At 45.5% G+C, this 20,692-nt stretch overlaps 1 protein-coding gene across 1 annotated transcript; it reads right to left on the bottom strand.

The window, feature by feature from the left end:
* Positions 1-9,455: 9,455 nt before the first annotated feature.
* RTCB (RNA 2',3'-cyclic phosphate and 5'-OH ligase) lies at positions 9,456-19,242 on the bottom strand. Its single transcript, XM_050323711.1, has 12 exons — positions 19,106-19,242; positions 18,937-19,015; positions 18,404-18,471; positions 16,713-16,812; positions 16,064-16,220; positions 15,303-15,459; positions 14,027-14,186; positions 13,534-13,709; positions 12,879-13,067; positions 12,336-12,446; positions 11,525-11,644; positions 9,456-10,532 (listed from the first exon to the last, which is right to left on the bottom strand). The coding sequence occupies exons 1-12, from the start codon at positions 19,196-19,198 to the stop codon at positions 10,425-10,427; spliced, it is 1,518 nt and encodes a 505-aa protein (XP_050179668.1). The 5' UTR covers positions 19,199-19,242; the 3' UTR covers positions 9,456-10,424.
* Positions 19,243-20,692: the final 1,450 nt, after the last annotated feature.

Raw genomic sequence — 20,692 nt, 5'->3', positions numbered from 1 at the left:
CTGCTGACTAATGCAAACCCTGGCTGAAGCCAGGCAAAAAGCCATGAAAAGCCCTGCTCAGTTCCCCTGTGGCCTCCCTAAACAGTTTGCTCCCAGCACACCTGGGTAATGCTGCAGTCCCAGTCCACAGGGCCAGTGCCCCTTGCAAGCAGTGGTGGCACATCCCGAGGGGCCCATGAGGACAGATTAAAGCTGAGGACCTACAGCATGTCATCATGACAAGCTGGACAAATGCAAGGCATTTGCCTCTGTTTATGTGTCGCGTGCTCCGTAGCTTTGCATTTTGCAGCGCTAGGAAAGCTTTAAAATTTCCATTTACATTAACAAGCCCATAAAGCATAAGGTTATTAAATGGTGTTTATATTACCCCCTCTGAGAAGCTCATTCAGTTACCAGCTGGTTCGATTGTTACTAACAGCAGCTTTCACGAGGGCGCCAAGTTGGAGCTGCATGTGTTGGGGGAGCTTGTGTTGAAAGGACAAAACAGTGACAGTGCCATCACCACACAATGGCTGAGTTGCTCTGTAGTACGAGTGGTCAGTGCTTTCAGAGATGAATGAAAGTAGTTGGCACTCTGATTGAAAAAACATGTTGCATTTAAACATTTTAAAAATTACTTTTGGTAAAACTGCTTTAGCATTGGTTACTTTCTTCAAATGTTACTGGAATTTTGCTGAGGTCACTGTCTTAAAGAGCATGTTTCACACTTGCACCTTTGGTGAAAAAGTCACGGTTTAAGTAATTTCATGACCTAGGAATCACCACAAAACCTAATAAAACTATTGCTTATGTGTAGTGATGGGTATCAGAAGGTGTGTCTGGGCAGGAGATGGTTATGCAGAGTGAGGAACAGGTGAGAGCAACACAGCCAGTGTGGCATCGTGCAGAGCAGGCATTTGCAGAGAGAAGCTGAACAGGGATGGTTGGAAAAAAAGAGTTTAGGTTGATTCTCTGTAGGAAAGTCACTGGTGAGTTTTCTGCACAGTTCTTAATTGCAAGGGGTAAAGTAAGAGCTTAGTATTCAAGCCTGGCATACAAGTGTGGGCACAGACATGCATGGGGCAAATGCCACAGAGCACCTACTACAGCAGGCACCAAGGTTTGGAGACCAGGAGCTTGGAGCAAGGGGCAGGGCAGAGGGGCATCTGGTATCAGTGTCTTGGTATCATGTGTGACTCAGGTGTGACAGTGGTGGCAGCAGCAACCTGTGTCCAGAAAACATCAGGATTATGTGTTTTATTTTATACCTGAAATAAGTTTTACAGGTAAGACAATTTTTATTCTGTAAATAATTCTGAAAGCAATTTTCAGTTTGAAAGAATATGATTGGAAATACTGTAAAAACATATGCCCACATATGCCATGCCCATGAAACAGAGGCAGCTTTGACTTTATTTTTTTCCTGCCAACATTCCCTTCTTTTCAGCTTGCCCTAACTTTTAATTCTGAGCACAAAGTCCAGAAGCGTATGCTCACATATTGACAGTGACTTGATCGCAACAATTAGGAATGTGACTTGGCAGATCTGAAGGCTTAAGGCATTCACACCATGAAAAGTGTGAATAGAAATTCACTGGATTTAAAATTTACTTGGATAAGTTTAAGAAAAGGTAGTTTATAGGGGAGAGTAAAAAATGCTCAAAAGCTTTGGGGAGTTGGTGAGATTCCTGGAAGATCAGGGGCTAATTTTTAATAAGACTCCTTGGGATGGAGCTTTTTAGAGAATAGGTTTTATAGACAAATCTTCAGTACCTCTTTGTTTTAACAAGGTTACATATATATAAAAATATTGCAGTACAAATGCTCTAAAGGGAAAGTGTGTATAAGACAGGCTATCAGATAGAACTAGGAGTATATTCTACCTGGCACATTATGGATGTGAGACAACACTTACATGGTTAAATCATATCCCTCCTTTCTTTCTTGATTTTTTTTTCTTTTATCCTTGATTCAGTGGGACAAACTCGCGCCCTTATGAAAGATCTGGCAGCTCCCTCCGTGTCCTGAACCTTATCCAAGTGATAATTATGCCTGTTTGAAATCCATGAGCTGAGAAGTAGCCTCCAGCCACTCAACAAAGGCTCCTCCAGTGCTCTGAGGAAGCAATGCCGACACTTCCCTTCTCCTTGTCTGCCTCCTGCTGAAACACATTTGCAAAGTTTCCTGAAGCCTCTAAGGCTTTTCCAGAGATCTGGTGGAACCAGACCTGTTATCTCATGGAGTATCATCACGTGCAAAGACAAAGAAACATCCCCACAGGCATAGCTAATGCAGAGAAACCTTAATGGCTTTTTTTTCCTTCCCCCTCCAGTTGTAAATGTATAATTAATATCCCAGTTCAGATTTACATGTTTGATCTATTTCTCTTAGGCTTCAGATGTCTTTGAAGGAGGGGGAAGATCCTGTTATTTGATCTGAAGTGCCTAGGATAGGCTCAGTGTTAACGTGGACAGACGCCTGTGCCCAGTGCTGGTCAGGTGTGGAGAGCTCCCAGCCTGGGGCCAGAGGGCAGTGGCTGAGCTGCTTCCTGATCAGGGCTGCAGGAGCCCCTTCACCCCAAGCAACCATTTCCCCAGGGCTTCCATGAGGGGAGAGGACACCCTACAGCCAAGTGGTGGCAACCTACTGCAGACAAGAGCCACAGAGGCAGCCAACCCTCCTGCGAACAGACCCACGGAGCCCTCGCTCCTACAGCGTAACAGAAATGAAAGGTGTAGGGATGAAGAATGAACGTATCCACTTCAAACAGGGAAATTTCCATTTGAAGTGCCGTCTTGAGTGAAATCCTCCCCATCAGCACTTTTCTCCCTGCAACTAGTGTATATCAATTTCTTCTGACAACAGTTTCATGGCTTCGGGATAAATAAGCCCAACTCCATTGGTATTACATTTTACAACTACAGACCACGGAGACTGAAATTCTCTGGCTGAGTCACCAAAGATGGGGACGGGGGAGATGGGTCCACCAGGCACTGTGAAAGGCGGGTTAAACACAAAACAAACTGAATCCAGCCTTTCATCCCTGCCGGTGCCATGGAGGCTGAGGAGGATGGTGCATGCAGGCAGTGAGGGCAGAGCTGAGGGGACACTGACACAAGGGGCCCTGAGTGCTGCAGAGAGGCTTCTTGGCCTCGTAGAGCAGCTGCCTCAGATCTGGGGAGGCCTCGGGGCTCTTCACTCCTTATGGCACAATACTAATGGTTTGTTTCCATGGCAAATATGAGTAGCTGAAGAAAAGAATAATTTCTGTTTCATCAATAAGTGGTTGGGTTTTGTTTTGGTTGTTTTTGTTTGTTTTCTCACTGCAATCAAAGGCTTCCTCTTAAATGTTTTCTTCCCTGACATGCAGAATTTTGGTTTGATCCATGGATTTTTTAAGTCCTTCAAGTAGGAGGGTGAAGTATAAAGCAAAGTGAAATGAAACCCCACATGCCGAGAAGCATTGGTGAGTGTTTCCTGACTGAAAGCATCAGTCAAACACTGTCCCTTTCCATGGTCCACTCTGAGAAAGCACTCTGGTGCTTTCTCAGCTTCTCTCCCTTAGCACATGAAAGAACACAGATGGCAAAAGCAAGGTGGCATGTTTAGCACTTCACATGAGCACAGAGGAATTTAGGCCCCTCGCTGACACTGAACTCAAGGTGAGAACTGGGCTCAGAGGCTCTGCTTTCTAGCCAGAAGATGAAAAAATTATTCTAAGTTTTGCAGTGACTACTTGAAACTCTGAACAGCTTACAAGCTCTTCTTTCAGTTTGGACTGTGACACGAGTGACCCCATTCCTCCAGCAGTGCCAGAAGCCACAGAAGAAGGCAGCACGCAGGGCCACTTCACACTTGCAGGGTTGGCACTGAGCAGGAGACAGCTGAGGCCATCCTTCACAGAGAGGTACTGCTGTGATGAGCAGCGCTCATAGGAGCAGAAGGAAATGGTCCCTGAATCACAGACTGGTGTTTAAATGGGAAAGACTGATAAAAAGAGAGATTAAAGAAAGTGCTTTTTATTTGCGTTTCGCAAATAGAGAACCAAGACATTGGAAGATGAAGTGATTTGGTATAGGCTGGACGAATCCATGGCAGATAAGACCACTGGAAGCTGCCCCCTGAGATGCACCTGAATGCCTCAGCCTTAAGCTGAACTTTTCATTACAGAAACCAGTCTTTGATGGAGGATTCACTTTTTGCCAGAGAAGCAGGAGGGAGACAGCAATGGTGCTTTTGTCTGCTATTGATAATTATCAATGAATATTTGCCTCACAAACGAGGCTTCATGTTTCTCAGTCAAGACAAAACTTCTGCCTCATCCACTGACCATTAATAGAAGAGCTCGTGGGGTCTGGCAGGAAGAGCAGCCAGCAATCTCTCTGTCTCCTGAAATAACCCAGTGGTCAGTCAGGTCACCTTGCCCAGGTCACCCCACAGCCCTGGGACTGAAGTGGGGAACAGGGCCTGGCACATCACGTGACTGTGAGCAGGGTTCTCCCTCCCTGCTTGCCCCTCTCAGGCCTGACCAGCTGCCCTATGGGCACTGCAGTCCCTCTGAGACCCCTTTCCTGGGGAAGGTTTCTGTGCTATGGATGTGCTCACTGGGGCTGCTGGGGGAGGAGAGCACCCAGCGCTGCCTGCACAGCACTGCCTGCACAGCACTGCCTGCCAAAGACACCCTCCTGCTAGCACAGCCCAGCATCCTGGACTGGGCAAAAAGGTTTCCACAGATGGAGAGGTTACTCCTCCTCCTCTGGGCTCACCCTCCCTCTCCCCTCCATGAAGGGGCTCCAGCCCTGCAGACACTCACAGCTTATGACAGGAAGAAGATGAACGAAGCCCTTTCTGAGTCAGACTCAAAATACACAGATACTCAAAATACTCAAAATGGAGGAAAAGAAATGCTTGTCGTAATCCTTTCTGTATCTGCCTGACAAAAACACTTCTATGAGAGGTGAATGGAGAAAATCTCTTTATAAACAGCCACAGTATAAATACCTTCCAGGGAAAAAAAATAATTTATGGCAATACTTTTTTCTTCCTCATCCAAGAAGTGGTTAAGGATTTGGAAGGGAAACTGTGGATGCCACAGATTCAAAGCCCAAAAATAATAAGTGTTAGTCAAAAATAAAACAACCACTTTGCATTTGTTTGTTTGTTTGTTGTAAGATTGAAAGTGCAGACAGGTTACAATTCTTAAAAGCGAGGAGCTAGGTAACTGGGTGATTTATTGGCAAGGCATTCCTCCAGCCAGGAGCCCACCTTTTTCTTCTGCGCAAAGGGTAACGAAGAGTTATGGAACTTTAATATTTTTTGGCACTATGATCTGGCAGTAATCTCCCGGTACGTAAGGGCTGAACAGAAACAAAGGAAGCACAGCACTGGTAGCCCAAGACCCAACTGCTGTAACCTGAAGGGCTCATGGTTGTTTTCCACATGGGAATGCTGCTGCCCACAGGGCCCAGGGAGGTTTGGGTGTCTGGTCTATGTTCTTCTCTGTGACCTGGGTACAAAGACCAACAAGCTGGGGCAGAAGCACGCTGGGGTGCTCATGCTGATGTAGAAGAGCTAAGGCCAAGCTGTACATAATCCCTTGTACACTGCAGGATAGGCAGAGATCCAGATCCTCCTCTGTTATTTCCAGCACTGTATTGAATTGTTTTTCATTTCCCTCCTTTCTCCCTTACATTTTGCCATAAACCCTAATGTCTTATCCTTCACTGTGTCTGTTCACAACCACCAGCAGGCTGCTGTTCTCCCTGGAGGGCTCTTCCCTATGAGGGTGCTCAGGTTTGGTAATCTCCAACCACTTAACTGTCTCAGGTAATTAGGCTGCTGCTCTAAGGCATCAGGGCTTGGCCCTTATCTTACACACACCCACCGCCACATCTTTCCCTGTGGGAGCTGCAACCCTCCCCCCACCGGGTGCCTGGGGGTAGACCCCTCCCCATATATTTCTTCTTTCTCTCCTGCCACATGGCAGGGGAACAGGTTCCCCAGATTTGCATTTCACAGGGAAGAGCAGAAAGCCTGAGGTACCCAACTTCCCACCCCATGCAGGCTCATGGCAGCTGAGAACAGAGGGGACGAGCCTGGGCTCTCCCAGAAGTGAGACACAGCTTGCACAGGGAAAGAAAAAGGGGTCAGTGCCTCAGTTTCCTCAGGCACTGAGGAAGGGGAGAAAGGAGGAAAATGTTTTCCCCCCTTCCAACCACTTGCTGGATAAAGCTGAGCCCAAGCAAAAAGCAGGGTGCTGGCAGTAGGTGGTGTGAGAGAATGGGGGGAATAGCAATCCAGCCTTCTGCTAGCACCTCCTTTTAGGAATAGACTCCAACACAAGGATGACTCAAACACCTCAGCATGTGAGGGCAGCCCAGCCCCTGCGTGTCTTTTACTAAGCTAGTAAATGTTGGATTAAGTGCTGGCAGATGACTCCATTTCCCTTTCCTGGTTGTAATCTCTGCAGTCAAGACTAGTGATTATTTTGGTTTCTGAATTTATATCTACAACATGACCCAAAGCAGTGTCCTGGGGTTTGGGAACAAGGGTGCAGTGACATGGGGATGTGCTCAGCACCATGAAAGGCAGCAGCAGCAGCTCAGGCTGGGGATGCTTGATCATTGCCTGAGGAGACCAAGTTGCACATCTGCCTGGGGAGACCAGGGGTGTTTCTGTACCCTCTGCTCTCCCACCTCACAGCCAGCCCACTCAGAATGACCCCCACCCTCCTATTACATATTGCAATAAAAAACAAAAACCCCACCAGAAACCATATAATTATTGGTGTTTTGTGAGTGCCAGGAGGTTACCATCTTCCTCTCCCTCCCACTATGCAGGGGATAAAGCACCTGCACCCAGTATCTCCCCAAGCTGGAACCTGCAGAGCTCCTGCTTTTCTCCTGTACACCTCCCACTGCCATCTTTCCAGGCAGAGAAACAGAGGTGCTGGTGATCCAAACGCCTCCAGGGCAGGACAGGGCTCGAGAGCAAAGCAACTGCCAGGTACAGGCAGGGCCTGCTGCTTCACTGAAGCTTCCTCCTGCAAGCAGGGAGCGTGTTGGCACATGCTGCAGGAGGGATATTGCTCTGTCTGATCACTTTGAAGACTGGGGGGCGGAGGGAGAAGAGAAGAGGCCAGTTAAGTGTGTTTATGTTTGAGAGGAACAAAGGAGAGCGGAGGAGAGAGTTGGGGTGCCCGTGCCAGAGATGTGTCAGAGATCACTTGTTCCTCCTGGGCCAGAACACCAGCCCGGGACCACCAGCGTAGGAAGAAGCAGTGTGTGTGGAGCTGCTCTTAAAGCAGGGAGAGGAAAGATAAGAGCAGAGGAAAGAAAAGAAATCCCAAAGGACTTATGACAGTGGTAAGTGTGATACAGGTTGGACAGCAGGCTCCCAACCAGTGGGATGTGCAAATATAGCACAGCAGGCACTTACCTAGCAGGGTCCTGGTTTCCTTTGGGAAAGGCTGAGTCAGGGGAGTTAGGCAGCTGGAGTGCATAAAACATAACCAAGTCGAAGACCTGAAGAAGGCCCTCAGCTGTACCCCAGCTCTGCCATGTTATGGCAAATGAAACACAGGTGGCCCCATCTGCAACTCTGCTGGGAGGAACTGCCTTCCCGGGGGTCTCACACAGCCCAGGCGTGGAGTGCAGGGAGCTTTCTGAAAGAGTTGCCCAACAGCAACAAAACCTTGAAGTGCTTCTCAGTTCGCTTAACACTGTGCTGACCGTGATAGGAATGACACCTGAGGACACCTGAACAGTCAGTTCCTGGCAAGAGAAGCAGTCTCCTGCACTCACTGTGGCTGCCCAGCACCAGGCCCTACAGCCAGTTCTGTGAGCACAGAGAGGAGGGTGCCGCAGAAACCACCACCAGAGATGATACCTTTGACTTCCCAGAGGCAGTAGTTCTGTTTTGGCAATTCCAAGCTGTACGTTAAACTATCTTGTCGTCAAGCAGAGAGTAAGATGAATGCAGTGAGCTACTTGTTCTCACTAAAAGCAAGCCTGCACCCCAAGACTGTTTAGTTTTGTTTTGTTTTGCTGGCTGGAGGCAGACTTAAAAAGACTTAGGAAAAAAAAAAGACCCTAATGATCATTCACCAAAGCTCTTTCAGTCTTTTGGGGAGGAAAGTGCATCATCCATTAACAGATGTTTCTGAGTTCTCAGCAACCTTCCGCAACAGTAGAGATGCTTCAGTAACTACATTGGTTCTTTGGTTCCCAGAATGCTCCTGCAGATCCACCTGCACAGGAATTTCAGCACATGAATTTTAATACGGTGTGCTGCTAACAATTTTTATAATTTATTTTTTAAAATGCAGAATATGCCCTATTTGAAGAAAAAAGACAAACTTGAATTAGGAAAAAAATCCAAGCTCAAACAAGGAACTGGGATTTTTCCTTACTTTTTTAGGTGATTAGAAAACCAGCACTCTACTTCATACAGCGCAATGTATAATAACCAAAACTAGAGGTAGTTTTGCTGCAGGAAACCCAAACTGACAGCACTTCTTGCAGTCTTGAATGCTAATGCATAAACACTGATGACCAGAGGACTTAGGGCATACATCCATATGACAGCACCTCCGTGGTACTTACGATTTCTGCTTGTAAAAAACTTTGTCTCTTAATGGCAAGGGTAGGTAGAAGTTGAAAGGAGAACTGTGTGTGTGAAATGCTTCTTATTTTTAAATGTAAAATCTTTCCCTTACATTCAATATCAGAGAGGCCGAAATATTTATAGACAAGCTTCTGCACAGGACATACACTTCTGCAGAAGATTTGAGACCAACAATTTGTCTTTCAGTCACTGGAGGCTATTTCACATTTCTAAGTGGAATTTTTGTTTTAAATACAGCAAGTATGTCTCAGACCTCTGAAAGGGCCATCTGGAGAAATCAGGAAAACACAAAACTGTCTGTAAGGCCAGACCTACAAGAACTTACAGCAGTGACTAGAAGTGCACGTGCTGCTTCTGAACCTACACAAACACAGAAACCAGCAAGAACAAAGTGATTATGACAGTGAAATGCCATTACGCTTCCTAAGATCCTAAACTTAAAGGGATGTTTCATCAAAAGGCACTCAAGCCCATCAATCACAATCTGCTCCCTTTACACGAGTCCTTGGCTGGGCTCCACTCTTGCTTTGGGGTTTTATTTCCCTCCAGCCGCCCTCTTGTGCCGACACAGAGGTTTACAGGCAGCGCCATCCCCTGTCCAGGGAGGTGGCTCAGCAGGCCCGAGAAAGACAAGTTGCAGCTGTCACACTCCTGTCACAGCCAAGCTGAGAAAACAGCACTGCACTGCCCTTCCTTGTACCCTGCAAGAAGTTCTGCCATCTGCACACTCCTTTCAAAATCCATCATCTGAAGTCCCAAAATGCAATGGGTTTCAAGCTTGCATACGTGCTTGGAAGCAGACAACAGACATTTTAGCCAGAGAATAAACATGACACAGATACGCTGCCATGTCCATCTTCCCATTTTATTTGTAATCCCCAACATGATCCAGTGGGGGTGGTCAGCTTCCCCTCCAGTCTTGTCTAATGAATGTAAAAGAAACATCGTAAGTCACATTGCATTGGGCCTGACCCTACAATTGGGCTCCCTTAGATCAGAGCTGCAGGACACAGTGAGCAGCATTACCCAACCCAACTTTTAAATGCCTAGAGCTTCGCAAAATGTTGGATTAGCACATTGCTAAGTTGTTAAGTTCCAACTTTGACTGGGCAAACAAAACCTCTCCAGGCAACATACTCAGGCCTACTAGCTTTTCCAAAAGACTGGAATACCTACTTGTCCTGAGCCAAGTATACCAGGTGCTGTGTTAAATGGGAGAGGCTGGGGTAAGACTGTGCCTCAAGCCTAGCTAGTCCCTCTGAACCAGAGTGGGATACCATTCCCAGCTCCAGATTCCTTGTCCAATGGCCACAAAACATGCAACAATATAGACTATGCATAAAGGTATCTGCGAACAGGGCAACTCTCCCTGCCCAGAAGCGCTATAACCCTGTCTATCAGAGTACTTCCATATGCAGAAAGAGCACCAGGCACTCAGGTGTGGAGATGGCAGGTCTGGTTCATACACCATCTTCACTGGTCTTGCAGCACAGCAATCAGTGACAACTCAGGCAAGTCTGAAGTCCTGCCTCAGCAATCATCAGGCAAATAGGGGAAGGACTGCATATAAAACCAGGACTTACTAATTTCTTTGCCCTTTCCCCACAAGAAAAGAATGCCATATAACAAGGAGGAAGGGAGGCATTAGTTATACCTAGGAGTGGTTAAAAATGGGTGTATCCTCAACTGTTGTGTTTCCAGAACAGTAATGTGGTATTTGAACATCCTACAGAGTCCAAGAGGTGTGGGAAGATGATGGTTCTAGTCAGTTTTGTGTAAGGCCTGGAGATACTGGTGCGTTTCTGCTGCCCTGTCAGTTCCTAGCCTTTTATAACAGCAATAGGTCTCAGTTTAATGGCCTTCTTGCTGATGCCAGCTTCATGGCAGGTGTTAACCACGTCAGTCACGTTCTTGTAAGACTCCGGTGCCTGGAGGGGAAAGAGGGGAGAAAAAAAAAAAAGGACAAAACTATAAAGAACCCAAAGTCACAGGAAGACAAGACGTAGGTTTTTTAAATCCCCTCTTCACAAAAATAATCACAAGAATAGAGGATGTAGAAGTAGGCAAACATATAGAGTCAGATAAAATAGCAGCTATTTTGGTTCAGCTTTTCAGATAATCCAGTCCCCCAGCATGTGAGAATGCCATCCCTCATTATCTAGCAGGAAGTAACTCTAACTTCTTCCTTACATACAGTCTGAAGATAATCTTTAGCGTCCCTTAGTGACAGCTTTCAGGATTGAACTCTAAAGCTTCCCTCTCCTATATTCTGTCAAGGAAGCTGCTCTTAAACAGAGACTTTAACATAATCAACAAGTTCATGTAACACCAACACTCATAACAGAATAACTCCAGATGATTAACACCTTTCTATAAGTGAGGTTGTGAACAGAAAAGACATTCTATCATGTTAATGCAGAGGAACTGGAAGTCAAAATATTCATAGTTTTCTAGCCCTTCATAGTTCTCTTCTTCTTGAGCAAATACAGGAATTCACCTTAAAAGAGGTGGATCTCTCAAACTGCTAATCATCTACATGAAAGCTGCAGTGTAAGGTAAATTTAAAGCAAGAAGAACATCATTCAAGAAGAGAATCCATAACTACTTTTATAGATGCTCATACAAATACCTCAGAGTTGACAGCAATTATCCCTATCACCAGGCAGAAGAGGAAAAAAACATACACCTCTCCTCCCCAAATCTGTCAGTCAGGCATCTCCCTTTTTAGCATGAGTTTAGGACAGGGAAGACCTCCCATTATCTTCCAAAAAACTTGACAGCTCTAACAGAAATTGTAAAAGCTGTACATTTAGAGTACTAACAATCACTTAGCACTGCAAAAAATCAGGTCAGGGAGTGTCATTCAGCCGAAGAGCATGACCCTTCTTTTCCCTCTCAGATAATTAAGTATTAAACTCACTTCTTCCATGACCAGTTTGGGAGAAGCAACACGGATGGCAATGCCCATGTCAGCCAGCTTGTCCAATACATCCTGGAAGTCCAAGTTACGCCGAGATTTGGCTCGAGATAGTGCACGACCCTAGAAAGCAGTTTTGTTAGTCACAGTGTTTGTGGCAGTTTGGAAAAAAAACCTCTTTCTTATTAAAGAAAAACATTACTACATTATAAGTAAGGCTGAGAGCACAAACCACAGTAAGCTACAACAGAGGAAATTAATTTAGACTTTATGTGATGGGCTCCTGCAAAGTCATACCTCTGGTATGATGGCTAGGAAAGTTCCATGTGGATAACATACTAGTCTGCAAGTGTCTTTTTACCCAAACCAGACAGTGTTCAGATGTCTGAGTTTTACTGGAAGATACTTCTCTTCCTCAATCATTGTCTCACACTACGAGTAACAGGGGAGGAAATACCTTCTTCTAGTGACTGAGGAGTTTTTTATGGACAGCCTCAACACAGTTAACCCCTCTTGTTAGCTCAGAGATATCAGAATTTGGCAAAAGGAGCTCATTCTCCACATCTTCATCCAAACATCTGCCTTGTAAAAAGCAGTATCCCCTAGATTTTCTCCAGAAGTAGTCAAAACTACTCAGTAAGGGACAAAAAGAACTTCTAATTTGTAGTCCTCCTGGTCAGGGATTACCGTGTCAAGGCTACTCTCTAGTTGTATGACCAGTGTATGAATCACACACTGGATGACCCTCAAATAACTCTGTTCTGAGGATGATAGTCCCATTCCAACCCCTTTCTGATACAACGTCTTGACTTACAGCTCCATGACAAGTAGTTCCAAAGGTTTCAGTCATGCCTTGCTCTGTGCCAGTAAGGACATAGCTACAGGTGCCCATCGTCCCGCCGATCAGCACAGGCTGTCCAGTCAGCTGTGGGGGCAAAGTATTCATTCATGAGAAAAGGCTGAAAAAAAATCTCACTGTAACAGAAGTCTGAGAGGAACCACATCTCCAGAAAAGGAGGTCAGGTTAACATTCCCTCATGACATCCCTGCACTGAAAGACACAGACCAGCAGATCAAAATACTTGTGTCCAACAGACAGACAAAGGCAAACCACTGAATCCTGCCCTAGGCATGAAGGATTTCTTTCCTTCTATGATCTTCCAACCATTGTGGGTGTGCAGCAGAAGTGGGAGCTCAGTGTCCCAAAGGCCTGACACACAGACAAGCAGAACACTGCCATCCCACTCGGTTCCAGCGCTGTTACCTTAAAAAAGGAGCTCACACATTTAGACATCTATTAATTGTCTGATTAATCCAGAATTCTCTTCCAATTTCCTTCTCCAAAAGCCAAACTTACTTGATAATCAACAGCAATAAGAGGATGGTGAGGAGGGAAGGCCCTGGTTGATCCCTTTCTGTGCACCAGCAGAGTCCGCTCCTTTCCGTCCACTACATGTTGCTCCACTTTGGCAATATTGTGAGACACATCATAGATAACATGCATATCAAGGTCATCTGGGGTTGTGTTGAAGACTTTGGCAAAGGCCTAAAAAGAGAGCAAATCAGGATATGAAATACAAGATCATAATTCAGCCACAGAGGAATTGAACAACAGTGCTGAGCGAGACAGAATTGGACTGTCTAGGTTGTTCCTCTGCTCACTGCCAGCTTAATGCTGAAATTCAGTCAGAAATCAACTAGACAAATTCTTGCAACTCTGAAAAGTTGGCTTTAGCAGAGTAAAAACAATTTTCTTGTATCTCTTCTCTTATCTCGAGGCATTTTCAAAAATATTGCTTAAGTGGCTTCTGCGAGTACAATCTGGTGACGTTGAGAGGTTTTAGATGGATTGCCATGACTGCAGCTTTGTGCAAGTCTCTCCAGAAAAAAACAGTTTAAGAAGCATAACAATGAAAATCAAGTTAAATACTGCAGCTACTCTGTGTTCTGTATGTCTGGGACAACGCAGCTGTGTACCAAAATATTTGCATCAGAGACAACTTTGCTCGTACCTGTCTTGTTAGAAAGGTCATAGAAGAGCGGTTAACCCACGCATAGTTCCCAGCAGCTGCCATTCCCTTCAGGTAATCCTGTCCCTCAGCAGAGGCAATCCTGGCACACGCCAGCTGGCGATCATTCACTATGATTTTGTCCCGTTTCATTGCTTTTTCCATAGCCACGAGTGCATCTGGGAAATAAACACAGTAAATCTAAGTGACTTCTTAATTTTGCTTCGATCTGTGAGATTCACACGGGTATCTATAATGTACATTCTAAAACTGATCTGTCCGATGGTGAAACCTACAGCTTCTTCTCAAATGCAAAAGCAAACCTGTAGCAGAATGTTATCAGTTGTTTGCAAATGGACAACACCTGTCCAGGCAGTTCAGAACATACTCAGCAATTGCACTGTAAGGAGTGCTCTTTGGTGTTGGAGTTTGCTGTCGATGACAAGACCATGAAGAGTTTGCCTCACTCCAGGTGCCTGCACCAGTCAGATCATACCTGTGGCAACCTGGTGGCCCAGACCTCTGCTTCCACTGTGGATCATCACGCACACCTGCCCTTTGTGGTCAATGCCCATCTTCTTGGCAGCATATTCGTTGTAGATGTCATCCACAACCTGGATCTCGGCGTAATGATTTCCAGCTCCCAGGGTCCCCAGCTGCCAAGCACAACACACCGATCAGGCAGTGCAGGCAAAGCAGCCTCTGGGAGCACAGGGGAAAGGCAGGGGAACAGGGGCAAAAGGGCAAATTGCTACAGCAAGGTTTTGGGTTTAGAAAAGCTTTTTCAAGGGAAAAAATATCCCCATATAAACTGAAAGGAAGTAGAACACAGTAGCATAATCACTGTCCTCCTTGTTTAGGTTTATAACTACCTTTGCTGTTGGAACAAGACTGTGATTAAGAAAAAGGACCAGGATCCACAGACTGTGCTGCCATCTTATTTAGGTCTAGTTGAAAAATGGGAAGAGTACAGAATATAGAGTATGGAGAATGCATCTCCGGTTTGTATAGGCAAGGTAGACATATATAGTCTTATAATTGGTTATAACTCCACAAAGAAGATGCAACATGATAAATCCTGTTAATTAAGTACTTGGAACCTTTCAGTAGATTAAAGCAAGCTATTCCATTTCCAAGCCCAAATTTTTTGAACTCTGTAACAGATGACCACTTATTTCCAATGCAAATTTGAAAACTGAGGACATAACATTACTTTGAGGTTAAAATGTTATAATCTAGCAGCACTCCAATCAATAGAACTCAGAAGTTATACACAAGAGGACTTTACAAATGTATCATTACTAGAGACATCTCAAATTGTTCCACACAGAGCAATGAGGTATTATCCATAAAAATGAAATACAACTCTTTCACTGTAATTCAGTTATGACCTAGTTCCATTTATTATATCTTTTCTTGACCTGCTATTAATTTGCTGAACAAACAAGGACAGAAGTTGCACATTAACTTGCCTGCCTCTTCAAAACAAAACTACGTCTGGACGTGGAAATGCCACCCAACATAAATGTCATTACCACATGTTAACAGACGTAAAACTCATGGCCCAGGGGACCTTGGACATGCCCAGCATTATTTCCCTCTGTTACAGTTCTGTCAGAATTATTCAGAACTGGCCTCACCATCTCACCTTTCCCCCTGCCCAGAAATGCTAGACAGAGTTTCAAGAAAAGACACAGAATCAGAGAACTACTCTCTAACCTTTACATTTGAACCCTGGGAGCATTCACAGCCCTCCTGAAACATAACATTACCTGAGGCAGACCCCTCTTCTTTGCTCTTGAGGAGACTTTGTTGGGATCAGCCTGCAGCATTCTTCCATATTCCTCGCAGTGCTCCTTGTCCTCTGCCCAGGCATAGCCTTCCCGGAGAGACCAGTCCACTCCCATCTCTAGTGCCTCTTCCAAATCCCTGCAATTACCAAACACCTACTTAAGATGGTGGATATATTCAAAACTCCACTGGATACAGCCCTGAGCAACCTGACGTAACTTTGTTGTCAGACCCACCTTCAGAGTTAGCCCTCCTTCATGCGAGGAGTCGGACGAGACAACCTCAAGAGATCCCATCCAACCTAAATTATGCTATGATGTTATGATCAGCCCCCAGGTCTCCTAACATCAAGTTCAGCTTTTCAGTACTTCATGAAAATCAAGCTCTACAAATATACTAACTTTTGATAAGTCACTAATTTTTCCTCTTTGTTGTGTGAGGAATATCTTATTTTCTCTCTCATCCCTTTCAAAAAAATGCCTTTATGCTCATGGGAAGTTTTCTGTCAGAAGAAACGAGAACCTTTCAAGAACTTTTAGTTATTTCAGGGGTTTAAATGGGGGAAGAGCGAGCTGACTTTGTGCATTGATGATTATGTCAGTCCTGGTAAAGCCATACGCAATAAAAATGGATAGAGTTTTAGAACTGATCTTTCTTAAAAGTCTCCCACTGATGAATAAACTCAAAATAAACAGACAGAGATGTCCCCTCTAGTGATGTGTGCACAAAGTCATTCTCTTACTTGGCATTCATGGGGATGACACCTTTGGAGCCGACACCAACAGGAATGTGGTCAAACATAGCCTGGGCAAGCTGCTCTTTCACAGGCTGCACATCACTTTCATCCAAATTTGTACGCAGCAAGCGGACACCACAGTTGATGTCAAATCCTACACCACCTACAAGTGTAGAAAAAGCGATGACAGGGAGCATGTACTGAATAATGTGATCTCACACCTTCTTTCTGAAACAATACTGGGAAAAAAAAAGGCAGAACTGCATTAGGCTTCATTTTAACAGATTTCAAGACAGAGCTGTACAAGTATCTGCACAGCCCTCTGTTTACACAGTTACTCCAACAAGTAGACAAAAAGTAGACACAACTATAAAATACGCTGCCCAGAGAAAGTAGAAAGGGATATCACATGAGTCCAAGCCTCAAATGCAAGGGCAATTCTCCCTGTACTGTTCAGATGTTCTCAGTGTAACCACCTGCTCCATAAAGAATAAAGATTCTGAGTGCAAGAATTAAGCGCCTCTTAAGCCCCTATAATTCTTATATTTTAGCTTTAGTTCTGCATATGAAGTAGTGCAAAGTCCTGCCATTTTGAAAAAGTATTTTCATGCCATCCCCAGTATTTCTCAGAGCAGGTTAAGCCAGCCATCCTTACCTGGTGAAACCACTGCTTCTGGATCACTCATATCAAAGGCAGCCATGTTGCCAATGGCAAACCCATAGCCAGAATGGACATCTGGAAGGCCTATTGATCTCTGAAAGGGAATGAAGGCAATTTTGAAGTGTTATGAAACACAGTGCTGCAGAGTTACCTTGGCTACGCTTTGCCTTCGGGCAGGAGTTGTCACATTTGAAAGCAATATACCAAGAAGAGAATGGATCTTCAGATTAGACGGAGTGAACACAGCAACTCAGGTGAGTGTCTGAACTCCTGCACTTACAGGGCTGACCCTCGAAGAAAGCAGAGAGCAGATCTCACTCTGAAACAAACAGCCCTTGGCTAGTAAGCTGAGAAGCCCTCTTGACTCTATTGGCCAGATCTCAAAAAATCTTGGGAAGAGCTTAAGCACCTAAAAGTAGAAACTGTGATCTCAAACTGAATTCTAATCTGGCCTTTTCTTGTACTCAAGAGTCCTTGCATTCAAAACTCAGGCAGGCAATAGCTTATGAGCAGCATAAAGCAGAGACAGAAGAGTGAAAATGAGTTAATTTTTACCACGTTTCATCCAGAGACATCTGCAACATTTAAATACTGAAAACACAACAAGGGAAGAGTTCAATGCTATGAAATAAATAAAACAGTTGGTATTTTCTCTCCTTATCTGTGTCATCAACCCTGAACAAAGACTGCACCCTGTAGGGAGGAAAAAGTCACCTTCTGATTGAGATCCTGATGGGATAGGACACGATAGGAGCTGTGGCATTTTAAATTTAGATTGAGACACCATAAACAGCACTCTGCAGTCTATTTAAGCGAACAAAAAGAGCCCCAGACACCCAGAAAAATGTCAGAAATTGTAACTTTTCAATGTGTGTTAAACTGCTACCATACATTAAAAAGAACAGTACTTTTCAGTGGGATTTTGTGCTTCTTCTGCCTCCCCTTGCCATCACCAATAAATCTCTTGGCTTGGAAAAAAAATGTGAAGATTTGAATAGACACATGATTGTAGCATCTCTCCTACAAACTACCAGCCAGAGTTCTCATTTTAACAGGTTGTTACTAGTCTACTTTACTCCCTTTTTGGCTAACCACTAAGGCATTTTAACAGCATGATGGTCTGCCCTTTACTGCAGCCATAAATTCAAAATTTCTGCCAAGTCACCAAGGAAGACAATTAAAACCAATCCGTTATTTGTTACTTATTAATATATGCAATATTGAATGTGAAAGAGACAATTTCTACATCATACTTAACACTTCTTTAAAAGAGTCACAGGTTAGTATTTTCCTCCTGCATTATCAGATCTGACACTTTGCTTCCAAAAAGGCATGGGGAAAGGAGTGTTGAGTGCATGGGAGGACTCTCTACCCACATTAGGTCGGCAACAATAATACAAACAGTACCACCTCCTGCTCTCTTCTCACTCCTCCATGCATTCCAGGTCAGCAGAGGCAATTCAAAACCAGTCCATATGGACACTGAGGGAAAGGTGGCTCAAGCAAAAAGAAACAGCATAAAGCAATATGCTAAAAAAGCTTCATGTCAGAAAACAAGTCATGAAGTAAGTGGATGCTTCCCTTTTGGTCCATATATCTTCTCACAACAAAGTTCCCACTTGGAAAGCAGTAATTTTGGGCAAATAAGAAGAGAAAAAAACCAAATTTTCAGAGCAGTTACTCACGTGAACAATACCGGGTAATGCAGCCACATTCCCAATCTGTTTCATAGCAGGCAAGAAGCCACCTGCACCTGAAAAAGAGAAAAAAAAAAAAAGTGAAACAATCTGGTAACTTACCATGATAATCACAGTGAAGTGCTTTCTAAACAGGTTGATCAAAACACTGGCAATTTAGAGGTCAGCCACCACCAAGGCTTCTGATCTGGTGTAGAGTAACCAGCGACACGCACAATCTGTAGTTTCATTAAATGAAGTACTTATTACACTAAAGTCCAACTCATGCTGTGTTTGTACCGATGGAGCACAGTCTGCCCTAACAACAGCAGTGTCACCACCAGCCCAGCTGTCAGACCTGGACCCAGCCCTGCACCTCAGCCCCACACAGCACAGGCCTGGGCTGCAGTGCCATGGCCTAGTGGGCATCGTGGCGTTCGGTCACAGGCTGGGCTGGATGATCCCGGAGGTTTTTTCCAACCTAATTGATTCTGTCGACTCCGTGACACCCTCCCGGGTTCAGGGCGCCGTGCCGGACCCACCTCCTCCGCGGCAGGCATTGCGCAGCTCCTCGAACATCAGCTTCTCCAGCGGGTCGTTCACGTAGAAAACACCCTCCACCTGCGGGGAGAGCCGTCAGCCGCCGGGCCGCCCCTGCCCCGCTCCCCTGCCCCTGCCCCTGCCCCGGGCACCCAGCCCCCTCCCACGCACACGCATGTTGGGCACGAAGCCCTTCTTGATCCGCCAGCAGTTCTTGTCGATCTTGTCCAGGTACTGCAGCTCATCGTTGTAGCTGCGGCTCATGGCTGCGGATCCCCAGGCGGCACCGCCGGGCGGCAGGAACTGACGCGGCCCCGCCGCCTCAGCCGCGGCGGCAGCGGCCAACAGGAGCCGCCGAGGCTCAAACCTCCTCCCTGAGCCCTGCCTCCCTGAGCCCTGCCTCCCTGAGCCCTGCCTCCCTGAGCCCTGCCGAGGCCTGGCCCGGCCCCCAGCCAAGCTCCGTGCCCGGGCCATCTGGCAGGGGCCTGGAGAAGTGCGGCACCGCTTCCCGCGGTGTGAAAGGGAGCGCAGGGGGTCGGGTTTGTACCTGGCCGCCTCCTCCCGCACACCAGATAGGGCTTGTGGGCTGGTTTGCGGGAAAACAAAAACAAAATCAAACAAACAAACACAACAGAAGAAAAACCCCGCAAATGTTTTTTCACGTAGCTGTTACCCCGGGGCAGAGCAGTTTCGGCCCGTGGGTATTTAGGTACCGCTCTGCTGCAGATGGGATGAGAGTGTGCACAGCAGTCGGGCAAAAGCTGCCCGCGCCCCATCGTCGATCGCGTTTCTCAGCATGAGGGAAAGACCTGTTTGCTGCTCAGTCTTGGCTTGAAAAGGGCTCTGTTCCTCCGGGGTGGGGAGGGCTAGGGTCTGGGTGCCCTGCCAGGTGGATGGAGCTTTGTGCAGGGCTGGTTTGGAGCTCACAAAAGCAGCAGATGACAGCGGGATGGGGCGCCCCTGCCTTTGTTTCTTCCTTGTCAGTGCTGGTTTGAGAGGCCAGAGACAACTTCCCATCCGGGTTTGGCCAAAGCACAAGCTCCTAAGCATTGCAGGGCAGGTATGTCCCTCTGTAGAACTCTGTTCAGGTTTGGACACTAACCAAGTATTGGAAAAAAAGGAGGAAGAAGAAAGAAGATAGGATAACATACCAAAATGAAGTAAGAAAAAAGATATTTGTAACTATTTCAATTCAGAGAAAATACTGACAGATGTTGGAGAATTAGACTTAGGACTTACCTAGAAACACTGAAGGAGTTAAATCTATCTAACCTGGCTATGCAGCACTAAAGTAGGTGTGTGAGAGGCACAAGGATTTGAAGAGTCACAGGAAGAGAGGGACTATCAAAGGCAGTAGTAGTGCCACTTCATCTTTCTTCCTGAACTGCTTCTGCATCTTAAGATTGCAGTTAAGGAACTGCAAAGATTTTAGTTCCTGTTGTAATTGGGACAGTTCCCAGTATGATAATTCCATGGTTCTGGAGAGGGCTCACTCTATATTTCATGTATCAGGAACAGAAGGGATGTGTTTAAGATCATTACCATAAAAACAGATTAGCAGCCACATCTGCCTTAGCAGTATTTTGACAATGTACTTTTCCTTCTTTTAAGAGACTGCAGCACTTTTCTGTGTATAGACAAAACTGTATTTCAAGAGAGTCATGAATCTTAAAAACATTTTTGCATCAATTAAACACCAGAATAAATAACGTCAAGCATGTGTCCCATGTTCTCCCTTGGCTGTGTTTGCTACCACCG

The sequence above is a fragment of the Myiozetetes cayanensis genome, unplaced genomic scaffold, assembly GCF_022539395.1.
Source record: "Myiozetetes cayanensis isolate MyiCay16 unplaced genomic scaffold, myiCay2020 scf3, whole genome shotgun sequence".
NCBI classification, from domain to species: Eukaryota; Metazoa; Chordata; class Aves; order Passeriformes; family Tyrannidae; genus Myiozetetes; species Myiozetetes cayanensis.
The sequence above is the reverse complement of the archived record's forward strand: the minus strand, read 5'-3'. Positions and strand labels throughout refer to the sequence as shown.

Coding starts and splice junctions, on each gene's coding strand:
- RTCB (XM_050323711.1), bottom strand. CDS start 19,198: ATGAGCCGCAGCTACAACGATGAGCTGCAGTACCTGGACAAGATCGAC. Junction 16,221..16,712: donor AGAAGCAGTGGTTTCACCAG/GTAAGGATGGCT, acceptor CTACACTTGTAG/GTGGTGTAGGATTTGACATC. Junction 13,710..14,026: donor GGGCCACCAGGTTGCCACAG/GTATGATCTGAC, acceptor TTTATTTCCCAG/ATGCACTCGTGGCTATGGAA.